This window comes from Styela clava, chromosome 11 (genome assembly GCF_964204865.1).
Source record: "Styela clava chromosome 11, kaStyClav1.hap1.2, whole genome shotgun sequence".
NCBI classification, from domain to species: Eukaryota; Metazoa; Chordata; class Ascidiacea; order Stolidobranchia; family Styelidae; genus Styela; species Styela clava.
Genome location: NC_135260.1, coordinates 83,463 through 99,866, shown reverse-complemented (window position 1 = coordinate 99,866; position 16,404 = coordinate 83,463). Strand labels below are relative to the sequence as shown.

General features: G+C 37.9%; 2 protein-coding genes across 3 annotated transcripts in view; one reads left to right on the top strand and one right to left on the bottom strand.

The window, feature by feature from the left end:
• LOC120348061 (cadherin-23-like) overlaps window positions 1-14,781 on the bottom strand; it is a 92,357-nt gene extending 77,576 nt beyond the window's left edge. Inside the window, exons 1-5 of the mRNA XM_039418171.2 lie at window positions 14,626-14,781; window positions 13,722-13,888; window positions 13,595-13,645; window positions 6,502-6,681; window positions 5,857-5,981 (exon numbers count right to left, since the gene is read on the bottom strand). Of these exons, the coding sequence (XP_039274105.2) occupies window positions 5,857-5,981; window positions 6,502-6,681; window positions 13,595-13,645; window positions 13,722-13,888; window positions 14,626-14,749 (647 nt within the window). The 5' untranslated portion in view covers window positions 14,750-14,781. The remainder of the gene's footprint in view (window positions 1-5,856; window positions 5,982-6,501; window positions 6,682-13,594; window positions 13,646-13,721; window positions 13,889-14,625) is intronic.
• LOC120348062 (uncharacterized) lies at window positions 178-5,433 on the top strand. 2 transcript variants are annotated; one of them, XM_039418174.2, is made up of 8 exons: window positions 178-378; window positions 1,040-1,210; window positions 1,286-1,501; window positions 2,321-2,419; window positions 2,818-2,978; window positions 3,678-3,806; window positions 4,770-4,910; window positions 5,219-5,433. In XM_039418174.2, the coding sequence occupies exons 1-8, from the start codon at window positions 195-197 to the stop codon at window positions 5,390-5,392; spliced, it is 1,275 nt and encodes a 424-aa protein (XP_039274108.2). In that variant the 5' UTR covers window positions 178-194; the 3' UTR covers window positions 5,393-5,433. The 2 variants fall into 2 exon arrangements, with proteins under 2 accessions (XP_039274108.2, XP_039274107.2); XM_039418173.2 differs by having other exon boundaries at window positions 1,040-1,501.
• Window positions 14,782-16,404: the final 1,623 nt, after the last annotated feature.

Below are 16,404 nucleotides of genomic sequence, written 5' to 3'. Positions count from 1 at the left end.
AACTTGATGGGGCACCGACAGCACATTGCGGGACACTTTGTGGCCCGGGGGATTGCAGGTTCATAATCTTACAACAATAAGAAAGCAAATAAGAAGAATTAGCAAAAAATGTATTTGTGACGTCACAAATGTATTTGAACATTGCATTTTTATTTCAAAAACCGAAATATAAGAAAACAAGGAAAGCAAGCAAAATGGTGAACAGATTAATTTCGATTTGTACCTCGAGGGGAACGGAAGTGTTGTCAAATGACGACACGTGCAGAAATGACGTAATTAGAAACGGAAAAAACATTAGAAAAACACAACCTGATGAGTTAGTAGTCAGATATTCCAGTTTTGAAGCGAACAAATTCGGGGAAACGGATAAGACATCTGGTAAATATAGCATTGCTTGGTTGTACAAAGCCTTTTTTGGAGAGAAAATCAGTGCCTTGCCTAAGGAACACATTTGCTATCGTACCCCTGGTGGCTCTCCCGATGTGTGAATACCAGATTAGGTCCTTATTTTAGTTCTATTACAAGTTCGGGGACTGTCTGTGTCCCTGTCCATAGGTTTCAGCCCCTTATACAAATTGATTTATAGTAGACGAACGAAATTAGTCACTTCCTTGTTGGTGCACACATTTCTGGAACCCGTGGCGATTAATTGTGTGAGAAAGGATTGCTGGACTTTCTTTACCTTTGGAATTTGAAAATATGGGTCTAGTCATGGTTTGATCTCAACCTGACCCCGGAAACAGGGAAACTAGAAATTGCAGCACAAATACTCTTATATTACGACTAGATTATTCTGACTAGTTACGGCTGAATAATTTCTGCAAATGGTGCAATCGCAATAAAGTTAAACAGGTAATAAAATATATATGTTTGTTTCACAAAGCGATTTGGTGTAAATATAACAAACAAAAAAGCGAAAAATGGCAGAATCGACTCTATTGAACTAGGATAAAAATATTCTGGCCAGTCACGGCTCAATGGTTTTCATCAGTCAGACTTGAAGTAAAATCACTCAGACTCATATGTTCATTTTCGCCAGGAAATTCAGAATCTTCTCGGCACTTAAAAGACGAACTTGGAATCCTGAGACTAAAAGGCGGTGAGACGGTTACATTTCATTGTAGGAAGAGAACCAATCAGAATGAGGATGAAAAAACGCAGGAAATTCAAACTTCAATATTAACGAATAAGGAAAGAGAGATAGAAAAAAGTAAGCTCCAATCAAACAATAAGCCCACCGAAATAAACGGACATAAAATTCAAACTTCATTATCACCCAATAAAGATACAAAAGTAGAGAAAACTGAATCTCAACTGCCCTATCAGACCAATCAAGAAAGAAAGACATATGAGCGGGAAATTCAAGTTTCTGAAAAACAGCAGACAACAAGACCGCATCACAAGAGACCAGACAAAGAGAGATATGTAACATTGTTACGAAACAGAATGTTGGACGTTGTTAAGGAGATACAAAGAGACATAAATAGCGTCGAAAAATCAGGTAACGATCATTTCTGGCCAAGAACCAAATAGTTTGAAGCAGAGGCGTATCTACGTGAAATAGCGCCCATGGCAAAGTCTAAAATGCGCCTCTTGATAGTTGTTTGACAATTTATATTGACTACTATTGAATTGAGATATTTGTAAGTTATTATTTGTTTCAGTTTGAAACTATTTTATTGAAACCTTCTATGTCCAATACTTTTCGCCGTTTTTGCGCCCTGGTTCAAACGGCGCCCATGGTACGAGCCATGGCTGCCACACCCTAGATACGCCACTGGTTTGATGCATTTTGCCACTTTCATTCCAAACAAGACTGTCCGAGGAATTTCGATTTCTGACTTTGGGGAGCGTGGAAATACGATTCCGACTCTAATGATAACCTGCCGAACAGTATTCCTTCTAATAAAAACTATACTGAGCCAATGTTTGTTTTACTGAGAATGAATATATTAACGCTGAGCAGAGTCTATGTGAAATATATTATAAGTAGTTATTAAGTAGTAGTTATTAACAGTATAATATATTATCAGAATCCGAACGAAGTGCACACTTAATTTGGAAATATGATACATTCTAGCTATAGCTAGGCTTCAGAAAATATAACGAGCCATGCTTTGAAACCAATGTTACGATCGCGCGAAAATTAAAAATTTTACTGCACAAATGGTCGGGTGGTACTGCGCAATGCGCAATTGCGCACCTTGGTGGGAACATTGCTGCCGAACCCTAGACCTCCAGCCTTGCTTCGGACCAAGAATGACTGCAGTCGCCACTTGATTCATCCAGAGTGCTTTCATTCACATTTGCGTACTTTCAGGAACCAAAGACACCGAACACTTTAGTAACTCTTCAACGAAGTATAAAATCCGACCTCACACTGTGGGTACATCTGAGGCCGCGGAGAGAGAGCAGACAGGTGAGGGTGTAGTTTAAACAGGAGTGTGCAACCATTAATACAGAAAAATCAGATACAAATAACCGGGTGGAGCCTCGCGACACACCTTTATTTAGTTGCAGGCACTTTTTGGTATTGATCTTATGCTAATATTATGGGTTCTTGTAGAAATGATGAGTTACGCGTTATTTCTGATGAAAACTGCCATTCAAATTCATTGTCACGCCGACTTTAATGGAATTCAGTGCAAAACACATTTCTATGACATCGTGTATTTTGCTAATATGATAGGCGTACTCAGTTATAGGCTTTGCGACGCATAGGGATTGGAATTGATTGCACGTACCAGATTAAACTAATGTGATGTTGGAAAAACACAACTGTCGCTGTTTGTTGAATCGAATTTGATATACTTTCAGTGAGGCCTTGCACTCATGAAGGAATTGGACGTGAGCTCACTATGACGTCATTCAGAGATAGTCTGACGTCACACGAAGCTAACGAACTAAAACAACTACTGGGTGAAATTTTAAAGAAAAAATTACGGGAAGGTGGATGGTCAAGAGAAGGGAGCATCAGGGTAAGAGATTCTAGTCATAAAGAACACGATTCGAATCATGGGAGTTCGGAAAGTATTTTCTTCAAATCAAAACAGTTTTAACTCTAAAAAAGAAATGGACTTTCCAAAATATATGTTTTATATATATAGGGTGTCCATAAAGTCTTAAGTTTTCGTAAAATTGCAAAGAAAACTTACCGAAATCATATATCGTTTTAGCACGCACAGATATATTAAATGAAGTAAAAATACTAAAACAATTACTGATTAAAAAACAACAAACCTGGTTAAGATATATGACTAAAACTGCCTAAAAAAACTGATATTGAAAAGCGACTTCATGGAAACTCTGTATGTAAAATATGTAAATAAGTAAATTCCCATTTTTATAAGGCATTGCGCAAACAAGTACTGATCCTAAGCAGCTGTTATTCTCAAAGAATCCTTCTGATCCGACTTTGACAACGCCATCCATCCTGTATCTGCAAGCACAGGAAATGAGTGATACGATGCATTTTCTGCTATTTTGGAAGGCATTTTACACCTTCGCTCGGAATAAGGCATTGTACAAGCAGTTACTGATATGTAACGACCTGCTTTTTTACTATTTATGTGATACTGATCTTTTTTTGATGCGATGTGCAATATATTTTGCTATTAACTATATCTGTCCGAAGTCCATCTTTAAATAAAAAACTTTCTGAAAAATCGATGTAACAGTCACGTGACTCAAGTCAAGTAACTGCTTTGAAAGGAAGTCAACAATCTTCAGTGACGTCATCAAAGCGTCATAACCGTCGAAAAGAAAGGCCCTCAACAAGATGCACAAACACGACTCGAAGTACAAAGGTAATTTTTGCCTCCGCTCAGAGCGAGGATTTAGACAAGCCGATACTTGGAAGAAACTTTCAAGATTTTTAACGCCCTTCACTCCGAGCAATGAACTGTATAAGCCAGGGTGGTCCAAGGTTGTCGGCTCCGCGGGCCACAAAATTGTTTTTGCATTGTTCGCGGGCCACAATACCGCCAAGAATAGGTAAGCAGTGCAATACAAAACAAACAGCTTTATTGTGCAAACACATAGTTATAAGGCATAGCCATTCTAGGCTAATAGAATACGCATTCGATTTTTAATTTTCTATGATGCCTATATTGTTTGCATATACTCCCGACCAAAAAGTAAAAAAGCCACAAAACAATTTAGACCACCAAGCACATCATTCAACTTCGCTAGTTTCCCCAGCTATCCATAACACTATTTAATTCAGTGACATAAATGATGACAATACGTCAAAAGATTTTTCTGATTAATTTTATGACGAAACAACACGAAATGCGATTTTTCGATTACTCTACGAATGTGATGCGGGCCACAGATAATGAAGCGGCGGGCCACATGTGGCCCGCGGGCCTGGGTTTGGACCACCCTGGTATAAGCTCTCACAGATATATAAAGATCCACTAATCAAATTTATTCTAAGTATTTTAACAGTCATTCCCGTTTTCCTAATTCTCAAAACATTAACACTAGGACCGCCTTATTTTCCGGAAGTACCTTTAATGACGGTTAACGCTTCGTTCCGCCGTCCGCCGTGTTTGGAGTAAAATGCGTATCAATAGTCGAATAAAAATCTGCCGGCTATAGGCTCGCACGCTGGTCCGTACCTACGGAAGAAAATACGCGCAAAAGGATTACTGTTCTTCTCGCCGTCTCAGTGTAACCGGGCGGATTTCAAATACTCATCGAATTCCCCCTTCCTCGAGTTATCATAGAATAATATTCCTTATCAGCTCTCTTATTCCTTCCTGCAGGCGGATTCTTCGGCATTTAATGAGCGATGTCTCGAACTTTTGAAAGACAAATTGAAAGAAAGCGCGGCAAAAGTGGTCAGAGAACGCCATGATGACGTCATCGATGCTGGAGATACTAGTAACATCACATGCGAACGAGGGGTACGTCAAAATGATAGGCTAATAAAGGGTTGTGATATAAAATTAAGTGGCCACATCATATATGGTCAAATGACGTATAACAATACTCACGTAAACAAAGCGAAGTAAATTTTATTTAGAAAACAAATGAATTTTAAATGGAATTTTAATTTCATACAACTGTGATGTCATAATATATAAAGTAAACTGACGTATAAAATAAATTACAAATTAAATTTATAATCACATGAAATCAGACCACGTCATTGATTTCCGCGTCATGATATTGTGACGTCATGCTATTATGACATAATTCTTCATTCCTCAAGCATATGAAAGTGTTATACAACCATGAGAACACGCGACCAAGACTCCGACTTTTCGCGCTGGGAAATTCAAGCAGAAACTCGACCGCTGATTGGATAATGAAACAAAACTTTGACCACTACAAGCAAGATTGTGACGCCAGAAAGAATCAGGAAAAATCAGAAAATTCGGTATAGAGTTATTTGACTGAGTGAATAAAACCGAATGGTTTGATCAATCTAGTGGTGGTCTTAAGTTTCAGGTTGGTGTTAGTTTTGGCGTTAATTTGCTCTTGAGTTTGGCGTTATCAACATCAACATGATAATTACTGCGGCATAAACGAGAAATGCTCTTTGAGTTTTGCCGAATATTTGACTTCGTTCATTCTCATCCAGAAGTCCAAAGTTCCGAATCCGACTTCGGAGAATTGGACTCCGATCCCGAGACTACGGCTCTACAGCTCTGATTTTATTTGTCGAGAAACACGTCACCACATTAAATTAACTTCATTTACGTTCCATCCACGCACTTGCAACGTGTTTTTGAATAGGATCAGCGTGTTTATGTTAGTAAATACCGATGTTCGTGTGAGTGCAATTGTGAAATTAGCTTTGTAACCTCAAAAAGATTTGAGCTTGAATTAAAGAAAAAACAAACTCACTTTGCACGATCCTGGTCCATCGCGATGACCTTGAACTGATACATCACGGTGTCTTCAAAGTCAAGTCTTCTGCGCAGGCGCAGTGAGCCCGTTGATGGGTCCAGGGAGAAAGGAAGGTTGTGCACCTTCAAATGAAATTGGGTAAATAAGTATATTTTCGATGGCATTAAGATGACATGTTTTTATGAGTCGTGTTCACTCGGACAAGGATCTGTAAAGTGGCCACTGACATACATAGTTCTAATTTTGGAAGTCTTGAATCATATTGATTCAGGATTCCTAATTTGTTACGCCATGAGGTGGCCGGCACAGAATTTCCAGTTTCTTACGAATCAATAGCAAGTTTTTATATAGACTTTATTCACGCCAAAAAGACATGTACGAGTAGCCTTTGCTATCTCAAGTTATGAAAGGAGTTAATAAAACCAAACTTGTCGACTTTTTTAAACCCTGGGTGAGGTGAAGTAGTATTCAACCCCGAATTGTACAGACCGCGATGTTTCTAACGCTTCAACCCCTCGTCCGTTGTTGTTGTTGTTGTTAGGGAATAGGTGTACAGTTCACACATCTGTTTACTCATGAATCTATTCATGGCTGCTTGCTAGGATTTCTGAAAACAGCTAATGCAAATTAAAGACATCTCACCTTTTCCAAGTAATATTTTACAATCCCACCAGGACCAGTGTCAGGGTCAGAAGCGTTGACGACAAGAACTTCAGCCCCGACATGATGATCCTCTGTCACTTCGGTTTCGAACGGGAAACGTTCAAAGATCGGGGCGTTGTCATTCTCGTCTATAACTGTGATTTCCGCCTCTTGTTCGTCCTGAAAATATAGAAATTTTTTTACTCCCGTAGTGTGTGTATCAGGTCAGGGTAGGCCATAATTTTAATAAGATTTTCTTCATTTTAGTTCTATTACGAGTTCTATGTCTGTGTTAGCCAATTGAATATACCCCCTGCCCATACGTTTCAGTCCCTTAACACAACTTGATGTAAAGTAGGCGAACAAAGTTAGTTACCTACACATTGGTACACACACTTCTGAAGCACCGAGATTTTTACTTAATGTTTCACGTATTAAAGTCTGAACTGCGTTATTTCAATGCAAATGTATTACTTTACACGTGACTTCATAATCGTCTGTGATATCAGTAATCGTATATATGACGTCGTTATACAAAAAGGCGCGAAAACATTGTTTTAGGACGCGGGAATGGTAGCTACGACAGTCACGTTCACATCGCTAGCGATAATTAATTTTGACGGTGATAATATTCTTATACAGTGTTCTTAAAACTTTCTTCACCATGGCCCACTTGGCACGAACAATTTTTTTGCGAACCCCAGGATCTAAAATAAAGAAATGTGAAACTTTATACTGCAGAAAATATTAAAAAATCAAATAAAACTGACACTACTTTCAAGGAGACCGATGTGCTTGCTTATTTGCACATAAAAGATCAAATCTTGGCTCTGTTTCGTTGATGGTGAGTACTGATTCCGACTGTTTCGAATTTAATCGATTTTTGTTTTACCATAAGTTAATGTCGAAAAAGATTTTACCGCGATTCCTTTCCCAGTTTGAAGAGCCATATTCTAAAATACTCTCGATACGAAAATATTCCGGTCTGCCAAAATACTAGCACTATACGTATCAGTTACTGCTTGTTTGATCCCTTGCTCGGAGTAAAAGTTTGGAAATGTGTCTTAAATAAAAAGGTCACTCACTACGTATTAGCTCAGATTTATCGATGTGCACGCATGAATGAGATAATAACATTATTTTCTGCAAATGAGGCGAATTTCTCAAATTAAGTCATCAAATATCGATCTTATGCATCCCATTATTCCATCACAATTCCCTCGAGTAAAAGCGCGGGAGTTTATTTATGGATTAATTCATCTGCCACTATGATGTCATAATACAGTTTTTGGGACACATATGATTGAACAACGCTGTAACAGTCAAGTGAGACTAACCCAGTAACCCAGGGTGTGTTCAAATTTAGTAGGAAACCCGAACCGTAATAATTCATGTTATTCTGAAAAACATAAGTGATTCAATAGTCTTATGTCTGCACACTAACACAAATATATTTTTGCAACGTTTCGTCTGACCAAGGCCAGACTTCCTCATACATACATAGTCAGATAGTTATCTTTACTCTTGCTACAGCATCCATGCATTATATGAATACGGATCCACCGGCGCAAAAGCATAGAAGACGGAGAAGTAGTCAGTCTTGTAGGAACCTAATCGATATATTAAAACATCTAATAAAAAATATAATCCGCGGATAGAAGTTTGAGCGGACGATTGTTTTCTTTTAAATTTCGACAATTTTACCACAAAGTTGAAGCGTATAATCATGTCGTCTGGATGGAATTCCCTTGAGCGGCGGGGTTTTACAAAAAAGTCATAGGTTGTGGTTTATAAGTGCTTGGGTCGAAGGGGAGATGAATAAATTAATTATAAAGCCAAAAACTCAGACAAACATATCGGCGGCGCTTCAGAAGTATGTATAACAATATGGAGGTAACTAATTTAGTTCGCCTACTTTACATCATGTTGTGTGAAGGGACTGAAACCTATGGGCAGGGGGTATATTCACTAGGATAATACAAACAGTCTCCGAACTCGTAATAGAACTAAAATAAAGAAATCGGAATTAATTATGCCCAAACCCTAACCACATTCTACGGGAGTACCCATATTTCAACGGGGACTATTCCAACTATGACATAATAATGCAACGATGTTGTAGCAAAAGTGAAGATGACTATTGCAAGTGATACAAGAGTCATACTGCACACCAGCATAAATATATTTCTGCGCGGTCGACTACGTTACCTTCTAGGCGTTTGCACTGGTGAACCCGCACGCGTATAATACAACAACACTGTAGCAAGCGCGAAGATGTCTGTTCTAAGTGATACAAGCGTCTGGCTGCTTCAATGCGTATCAATGTCACGTATGATCTAGCCCAGGGGTTCCCAAACTTTTTTTTTCCCAATCTACTCATCGGTCGTTGATTATAAAATTTATTCATCGTCAAAACCGCCGTTTTGTCGTTATATTTCAGTGAAGCGTCGCGAACCGGATTATTTTACTCCGTGGGCGGATCTGGCCCGCGGGCGTAGGTTGCCGATCTCTGGGCTACGCAAATTACCTTACGGTGGAGAGGAGTCCAGCAATCTTCTCGCGTGGGATTATTGCCCACAAGATTCAAACCTGCGAATGCACGCAGAGTACAGTGATCAAGTGCGCCAGCTGCCGAACAAAAATAGGTTTCGCGAAATCACCTCCCTATTGCCCCCTTCGGCGTTTCGCCCCCTTCTGTATCGTTTTCGCCCTTCGGGGAGCGATGTCGCCCACTTTGGGAATCACTGTTCTAGACTTGAATCGCTCACAACAGCTTTGCAGTATGCAGATCCACCGACGCAAAAGCATAGACAAATGATAAGGATAGTTAGTCAATACATTTATCTAGTGCGCATTCGAATATCGTTCTTGCATTATACGGATCCACCAGCGCAGGGGCGTAAAAGAGTAAATAGTTATTCCGTGCAAACTTACTATAGGTTGTTCATTCAGTAAATTCGGAAAACACGGCGAGCGCTTCGAATTAAAAATTCCCGTTGATTATGTTTGTCTGAAATTTTCTGCCCTATCGGCGTATTGTTGATTTTTCAAGTACGTCAAGTTCAACAGACTTGGAGTGTACATCCTCACTCGTACTACCCTGTTTCCCCGAAAATAAGAGAAGGTATTATTTTAATTTCCGTTTGATAACTAACACTAGGGCTTATTTTGGGGAGATGTCTGATATTTTCAGTTAACAAAAACCATATTACAAAGTGGAGAATTACGATACAAAGGAAAAACGACATCCATTTACTTATAAATACACGTTCTAATTCAAAATAATTGCAAAACAAAGATTATCACTCATTTAAAACGTGTAGGTTCTTGCTATCGACTAGGTCCAAAACAATTTCGCGCTATCGACTAGGCCAGCGGTTCCCAAACTATGAGTCGCGACCCACTGGTGGGTCGCAAATAGAATCTTAGTGGGTCGGGAAAAGATGTAGAAAGCTTTGATTAATTATACTGGTTATTAGGATCGGTGGCGACTCGAATACATAAATTTTCAAAAAGACAAAAGAAATCAAATTGAATTTGAAATCTAATCTGTCAAAGTTTTCTTTTTACGATCTCCTCAAAGGAACAAAATTTGCTACACAAAGAATGACCATGTGGCTTTTTACGCATAGCAGTTTTGTACACTGTAAAGCACTTCTTACCGTGTTGCCCCGAAATTTAGACATGATTTAGATTTATTTTCTTTTGAAGAATAACACTATATTTTTTTGGAAGAGGTCTTTTGAGTTCATTTATCAAAAATGAAATTACATTGTAGAAAATCACGAGATTTTTTAATAAACATCATATAAAAACCGACATCCATTGTTTTTATTTGTATTTCCTATACAAAAATCAAGTGACAAATATCATAATTGTGATTGTGACATCACACAATCTCGAATAGTGGTATGATCTTCACCTTACCTCAGGTCATTGAAACTGTCCTCTCCCACACATTTTAAATATATTTTAAGGATAGGGTTTAATTAAAATCATTTTCAAAATTCGAATTAGGTCCTATTATCAGGCCAGATCATATTTTCGAGGAAACACGGTAGTTTTACGATGATTAGCCATTGCTGTATTCTGTGTTATGTCATAAAGATTTAAATGGGTCGCCATAAGCTGTGGTAATAAATAGTGGGTCCCAACTCTGAAAAGTTTGGGAATCACTGGACTAGGCGTTAATGGCTTTCATTAAAATCCCTTTTAAAATTCACACTAGGTCTTATTTCATGCGAGCTCTTATTATTCGGGGAAACACGGTACAACACGCTTGCATCTAGTAACGCAAAAGCTTAGAAAAAAGAAGAAGTAGTAAGTCTCGCGCAACTCTTTTTTTCTGTATATTTTTTCGAAAATACTGCCGAATGCTTGGGATTTCAATTTTGGTGGTTCATCGGTCAATTATGTCTGGTTTACGGCCAAAGCCTTCTGTTTGAAGTTCCCGCCCTATTGGTGTATTAATCATTTTCCGAATACATGAAAATATGTCATGAATACCTTTCAATAATATACCGAGGGGTTTTAACATTCTGAAGACTAATGAATATTTCATGCGTTGAATGACATGGAACATTATCCCGACTACCGCAGCAATGTTGTGGTATATTCACAGCGGCAAAGTAATTTCCGCCCTTGCTATTAGGAACAACAACAATACTCAAAACCGCTTTCCATAACAGAGTTGAACTATCATTAACTAAATATCCTGAGGCATTGGTTCGTTCACATCCAGGGGTCCCGAGAACTTACATTCAAACTCTAGAGTCTATATTAATGTATGTATATTGTTTTAATATAATCAAACATCTATCAGGTTTAGTACTATTATTAAACCTATTACAATTCGAAGATCATTTTGTTTTGCCAATAGGACGTTTGCTTTTTATATTTAAATATACTTTATACAATTCCTTTGACAGCCTTACAAGCACGGGGATTGTTCAAGCCTCTACTGGGGTGGGCAAGGGTTTTAGACCGTAGCCAGAAATTTTGCTCATTAAGACTGGCGGGCCATATAAGTGTGACGGGAAAAGTTACATTTTACGAATAATATTTGCAATATTACAAAGGCAAAAGTGGAAAACAATAAGCACCGTGCCAAAACTAAATTAAATGGTAACAAATTCATTGAGATCTTTTTTGCTGAGACATCAAAATTTGGCTTTACTTTGGTTGGGCAGCAATTACCCCATGGGCCGAATTTAGCCCACGGGCTGTCAGATCTCTAATCATTTGGCTGCAGGAGAAAGTCTGAATAGCACTGGTATATGAAGGTATTATGGCGTCTCTTGATACAAATCTCGTGTTCAAATCCCATCCCCACCACTTAGTCCGGCGTGTAGGTAGACAATGCCGAAGAGGAATGATAGCTCTTTGGTTACCGAGACTCATTCTATGCAAAGCCTCGCACGAAGCGAGAGTGTGAAAATGACTTATAATATTTAATTCATTTTTAACCCTGCATACCGTCACGCATGACAAAACATGCCCAATATCTTACAAAAATCAAACTTCTTTGAAACATTTAAGTTGGATCCGCTAAAAGTCAACGAGTTGATTAATATTTCATGACGTGAAAGGCAGTTAGAAATACACAGTAAAATGAGTTGAAATTTATAGCAACTTCATTGCCTGACCTATTTGCCAGTACTTAGCGTAACCAAGTTCCATATTATGGGTGTATGGTAGAGTATCGTATGCCTGGCCACCGACCATTTCTTTAGTGTTTGTGGTAGCACCGACACCGATACCTCTACATTGATATTGTATAAATAATAAAACGGCTACATCGAGTGGTTAATTGCTATGAATTCTTAATTTAGAAAAGTCTGATTTAATTGTTTCTCATTTCTTATTGCCTTTGTGTTAGTACTTATGTATGCACTGCAGGGATACTGTAACAAGAATCAAACGGATGTTTTCAGTGGTTTATGGGAGGTACGAGAGTTTCGGGCGTAATCCATTGATGGTGGGGCAGAAATTTAAAATTCGAAGAAATTGGGGCTACGGGCGTAATCAATATCAGTAACAGAGCGTTGCCATGCTGTAAATAAAGCGTGCTTGAAATCAGTATTAGATATTGGAAATTAAAATGTCCACCTGTCTGTGCAAAACATATATAAAGAAATAAATTGCGCACTATAAACAGCTATCACGCAAATACCTGTGTATCAATTTACTCTCGACTAAGTCGACTTTGTATCAAACAATAAGCAATAATATTAAAGAGTATGGATGAATCATTAGGATATATGGATGAATCTCTTAGCAAGTTTTACTCCTAACGTTTATAGACGCGCATGTTGTCTCCGAACAAGGCCATGAAAAAGTGAACACTTAGATGAGCTCATTCAACTTATACAGCCTCTAACCCCTAGCAGTAATTAAACCTCATCATTTTATAGTAATATATTTGCGTGCGTTTGGAATCGATATTAGAAATTGAAATGTTTGTCTGTCTGTCATAGTTAAATCGATAAGTCACCCGGGATATTCAGAAATTAAAATCGAAAATAATTTTTTTGATATCGGCCGAGCGTTTAATTATAATTCAGAAATCGTATCGATAAGGCGCTTTATTCATGTTTGAGATATATAGACCTGATGAAGTCCTGGACAACTTAGTAGTCCACAAAAACATGATAGACAAGCGATTTTGGTATATTTAACAATCGCACTAATTATTCTTGGCACCAGCGTCGGTGCACGACCTATACAAAGTGGATTAGGTGTGTCCAATCTGGGTAGGGATGAAGATAATATTTTTTTAGCTGCTCGGTAAATAGAAAATCACTATTGAAAATCACTTAAAGAGTCTCGCGTGTACAGAAATGCGCTGTCTAAACATATTCGAAATTGTAATAGTTTTTTTCCGCAACGTTCATTCGCTTCTCCAAACAAAACCTTATACAAACTTCCACTGAAATATACCGACACGTAAATGTATTGAAAAGAACCGATCATTCCGGTTCGATATGGCATTGCCCGCTCGATTTGTCACACTCTGGGTAGGGGGTGGCAGGAGAGCATGGAGTTATGGAATCTCAATCTCAATAAACGTCTTTAAACACAAAACATGTCTCACCTCATTGACTCCATCAGAAACGAAGAATTTTGCTCTGTATTTGGTATCCACCTGTGACGACACGATACAAACAATTGAAGTTTTGGAATATATTGTGAAGTGGGTAATTAAATAAATAGAAGATTACCTCATAGTCAAATGTCCTTTGTATTTTCACCACTCCCGTTTTTGCATCGACAGTAAAAAACTTTTTCCCGGTGTGACCTCTGACTCCGTAGGTCAAAGGCCTTCCTTCGGGGTCAGAGCCCGATAATGTGATTTCGTTTCCGGAAAATGAGGAAGCGGGTCGTGAACCTGTCAAAAGAAATAAGGTATTAGGAATAGAACAAATGGTGCTATCCCGATAGTTTTCACGATAGCTTTACTCAAATTCTGTTTATTTCTAACATTTCAAGGTCTACTTTTCACAAAGAAATCAATGAAGCGCGGGGTGGCAGAACTTATTTCATCAGACCGTGAAGGTTTTATTCTAAACAAGGAGTGTTATTTTGTAATCCTTGATCTCCAATGACGCCAACATGATAAACATGATACGATCATAACAAAAGGGAAACATTGATTCGAATCATTTATGAACACTGTTTTCCGTGGCAGAGAAAAGTTAATAAGACGGCTTTATCATATTGAAAAAAGGGTACTCACCTAGTATGTGTACCAGGTTAGGATTTGGCCAAAATTTTATCCCAATTTTCCTTATTTTAGTTCTATTGCGAAGTTGGGCCTTTTTGTGTAAGCCAAATGAATATACTCCCTGGCCATAGTTTTCAGCTCCTTTACACAACTTGATGTAAAGTAGGCAAACAAAATTAGTTACCACCATATTGGTGCACACACTTCTGGAGCGCCTATTGCGCTTGTTACTCTCATTAAGCAATTGTAAATTGTACAAGTAATATACCTTTGCTAAACCGGAAAGATTCCGTTACATACGGAAAGAGCAGCTCCTCGCGTGACCCCGTGTAAAGAGTCTTGTTCGGAGTGAACAATATTCAATTTTTTTTACAAAATAAAGTTAAAACAGCCATACTCACCGACTGGTGCATTCTCTTTTATTACCCAGGACCAAACGTTCATGAAATATGGCGCTCTGTTGGCTTGTGACGACACAAATAAAGTAAGGAAGACAATTGTTGACGCACAATGCGTTATATCCATTGTTGTTTTATCAATTAAAACATACTAATCAAGCGAAGTTTATACGTTTCTGCAATAAACAGAAGAGAAACAATGAAAATGGTGCTTTACAGCTTGAAAACTCACTTGGTTTACTACGGTTTTACATACTGAACTACAAGTCTTTACCTCCTACTCCAAATCAATATGCTTCAGGTGCCACAAGAATGCATTTACTAGTATTATAACGAAAAATAATAATAGCATAATCTCTTTCCACGAAATAAATCCACCAATAATTGCTGTTTGATCAAGCCATATCTTGTTTCATTTAAAAAAAGTTAGACTATTATCTAACGAAAGCTCACAAATATACTTGCTATTTCATGGAGAGAGATTATGTAGGGTGTCCATGAAGTCCTAAAATGCGAGAGGGATTTATCGATACCAAGTATTCTTTGGCCCTCCTCACAGATGTATTGGATGAAGTAAAAATACTTGAACAATTACTGATTAAAAACAACAAACCTGGTTAAGATATATTTAGAACTGACTTCATAACCAAATTGAAATTGTAAAAGGATGGCGATTAGTTTACTTTTGAAGGATTTTCCATGTTTTAGGCGCTATTTGGCGACTTTTTGCGATTTAGAATTACAACAGGCAACCCCTGCAATGCCAATATGTTTTGGCGATTTATCTTGTTTGTATTTCCCAAGTCTCATAGGGCTGCGTCCAATTTGCGTTGCGGAATTATCCACTAGTTATCTGGTAATTTGCATAATCTGATATAAGGTCACTGACCGATCAGTAGGGGGATCTGTGTCATCATATGATTTAATTGTGTGAGGTTGAATTTAATGAAAGGGAAAACAGATTCATCACTTTAAACAAGAGACCAAAATTCAGCGTCACTATCTGCTAAAGTGTTCCCATGGATTGACATAAACCAGCAAAATTTCAGGTCAGATATCGGAGCAATGGGACTCAAAAGAATTAGAAAATATAAAAGTAAATATTATTAGCGGTTTCTCCGAGTACTGAAATAGATTGGCCGAGTCTATTACTTTATCATAATCAGTAATTTATTTTTTCACCATTCTGAAAGTGCACACTTACAAATTATAATAAGATATATATAAAAAATAGCATTCCAAGGTAAAGGGACGACACGCGGGAAACCAAGAAAAGGTTATCGAGCAAAAACATTCGATATATTCAAACATTCATTCATAAAAAACATTCACACAAACAAAATTTCGATGTTTCAGTTAAAAATAGCTTAAGGAATTTATTGAGATTGCGATTAAATTTAGTAATGGCACCAGGATTTTTGTTTTCCACTTTTGCTTTTGTAACACTGTAAATATTGGTAATCAAATGTGATATTACATTCACATGGCCCGCCAATCTACCCGGGCAAAATCTTTGGCCCTTGATACAAAAACCCTGCCCACGCCTGAATCTAGTCAATACATCTGAGCACTAACGTTTTATTTATTTTGTGAATGATTTGGTCAATGCCTGAACTGCCTTTTTAAATTATACAATCACAGACAATTTGCGCGGAAAATTTAGTGATCGCGATCCTGCTGTGTAATGAAGGGATTAATTCCGTAACCATGCGAATAAATCCAGCTCATTATGATCAAACAAGGAAATATTATTACTTAACAATGCATATTATCCTACTACTT

Excerpts from the sequence above, each read along its gene's own strand:
- LOC120348062 (XM_039418173.2), top strand. The coding sequence starts at position 195 with ATGGTGAACAGATTAATTTCGATTTGTACCTCGAGGGGAACGGAAGTG. Across the intron at positions 2,420-2,817 it reads CGCGGAGAGAGAGCAGACAG|TGAGGCCTTGCACTCATGAA; the intron begins GTGAGGGTGTAG and ends ATATACTTTCAG. Across the intron at positions 4,911-5,218 it reads ACATCACATGCGAACGAGGG|CATATGAAAGTGTTATACAA; the intron begins GTACGTCAAAAT and ends TCATTCCTCAAG.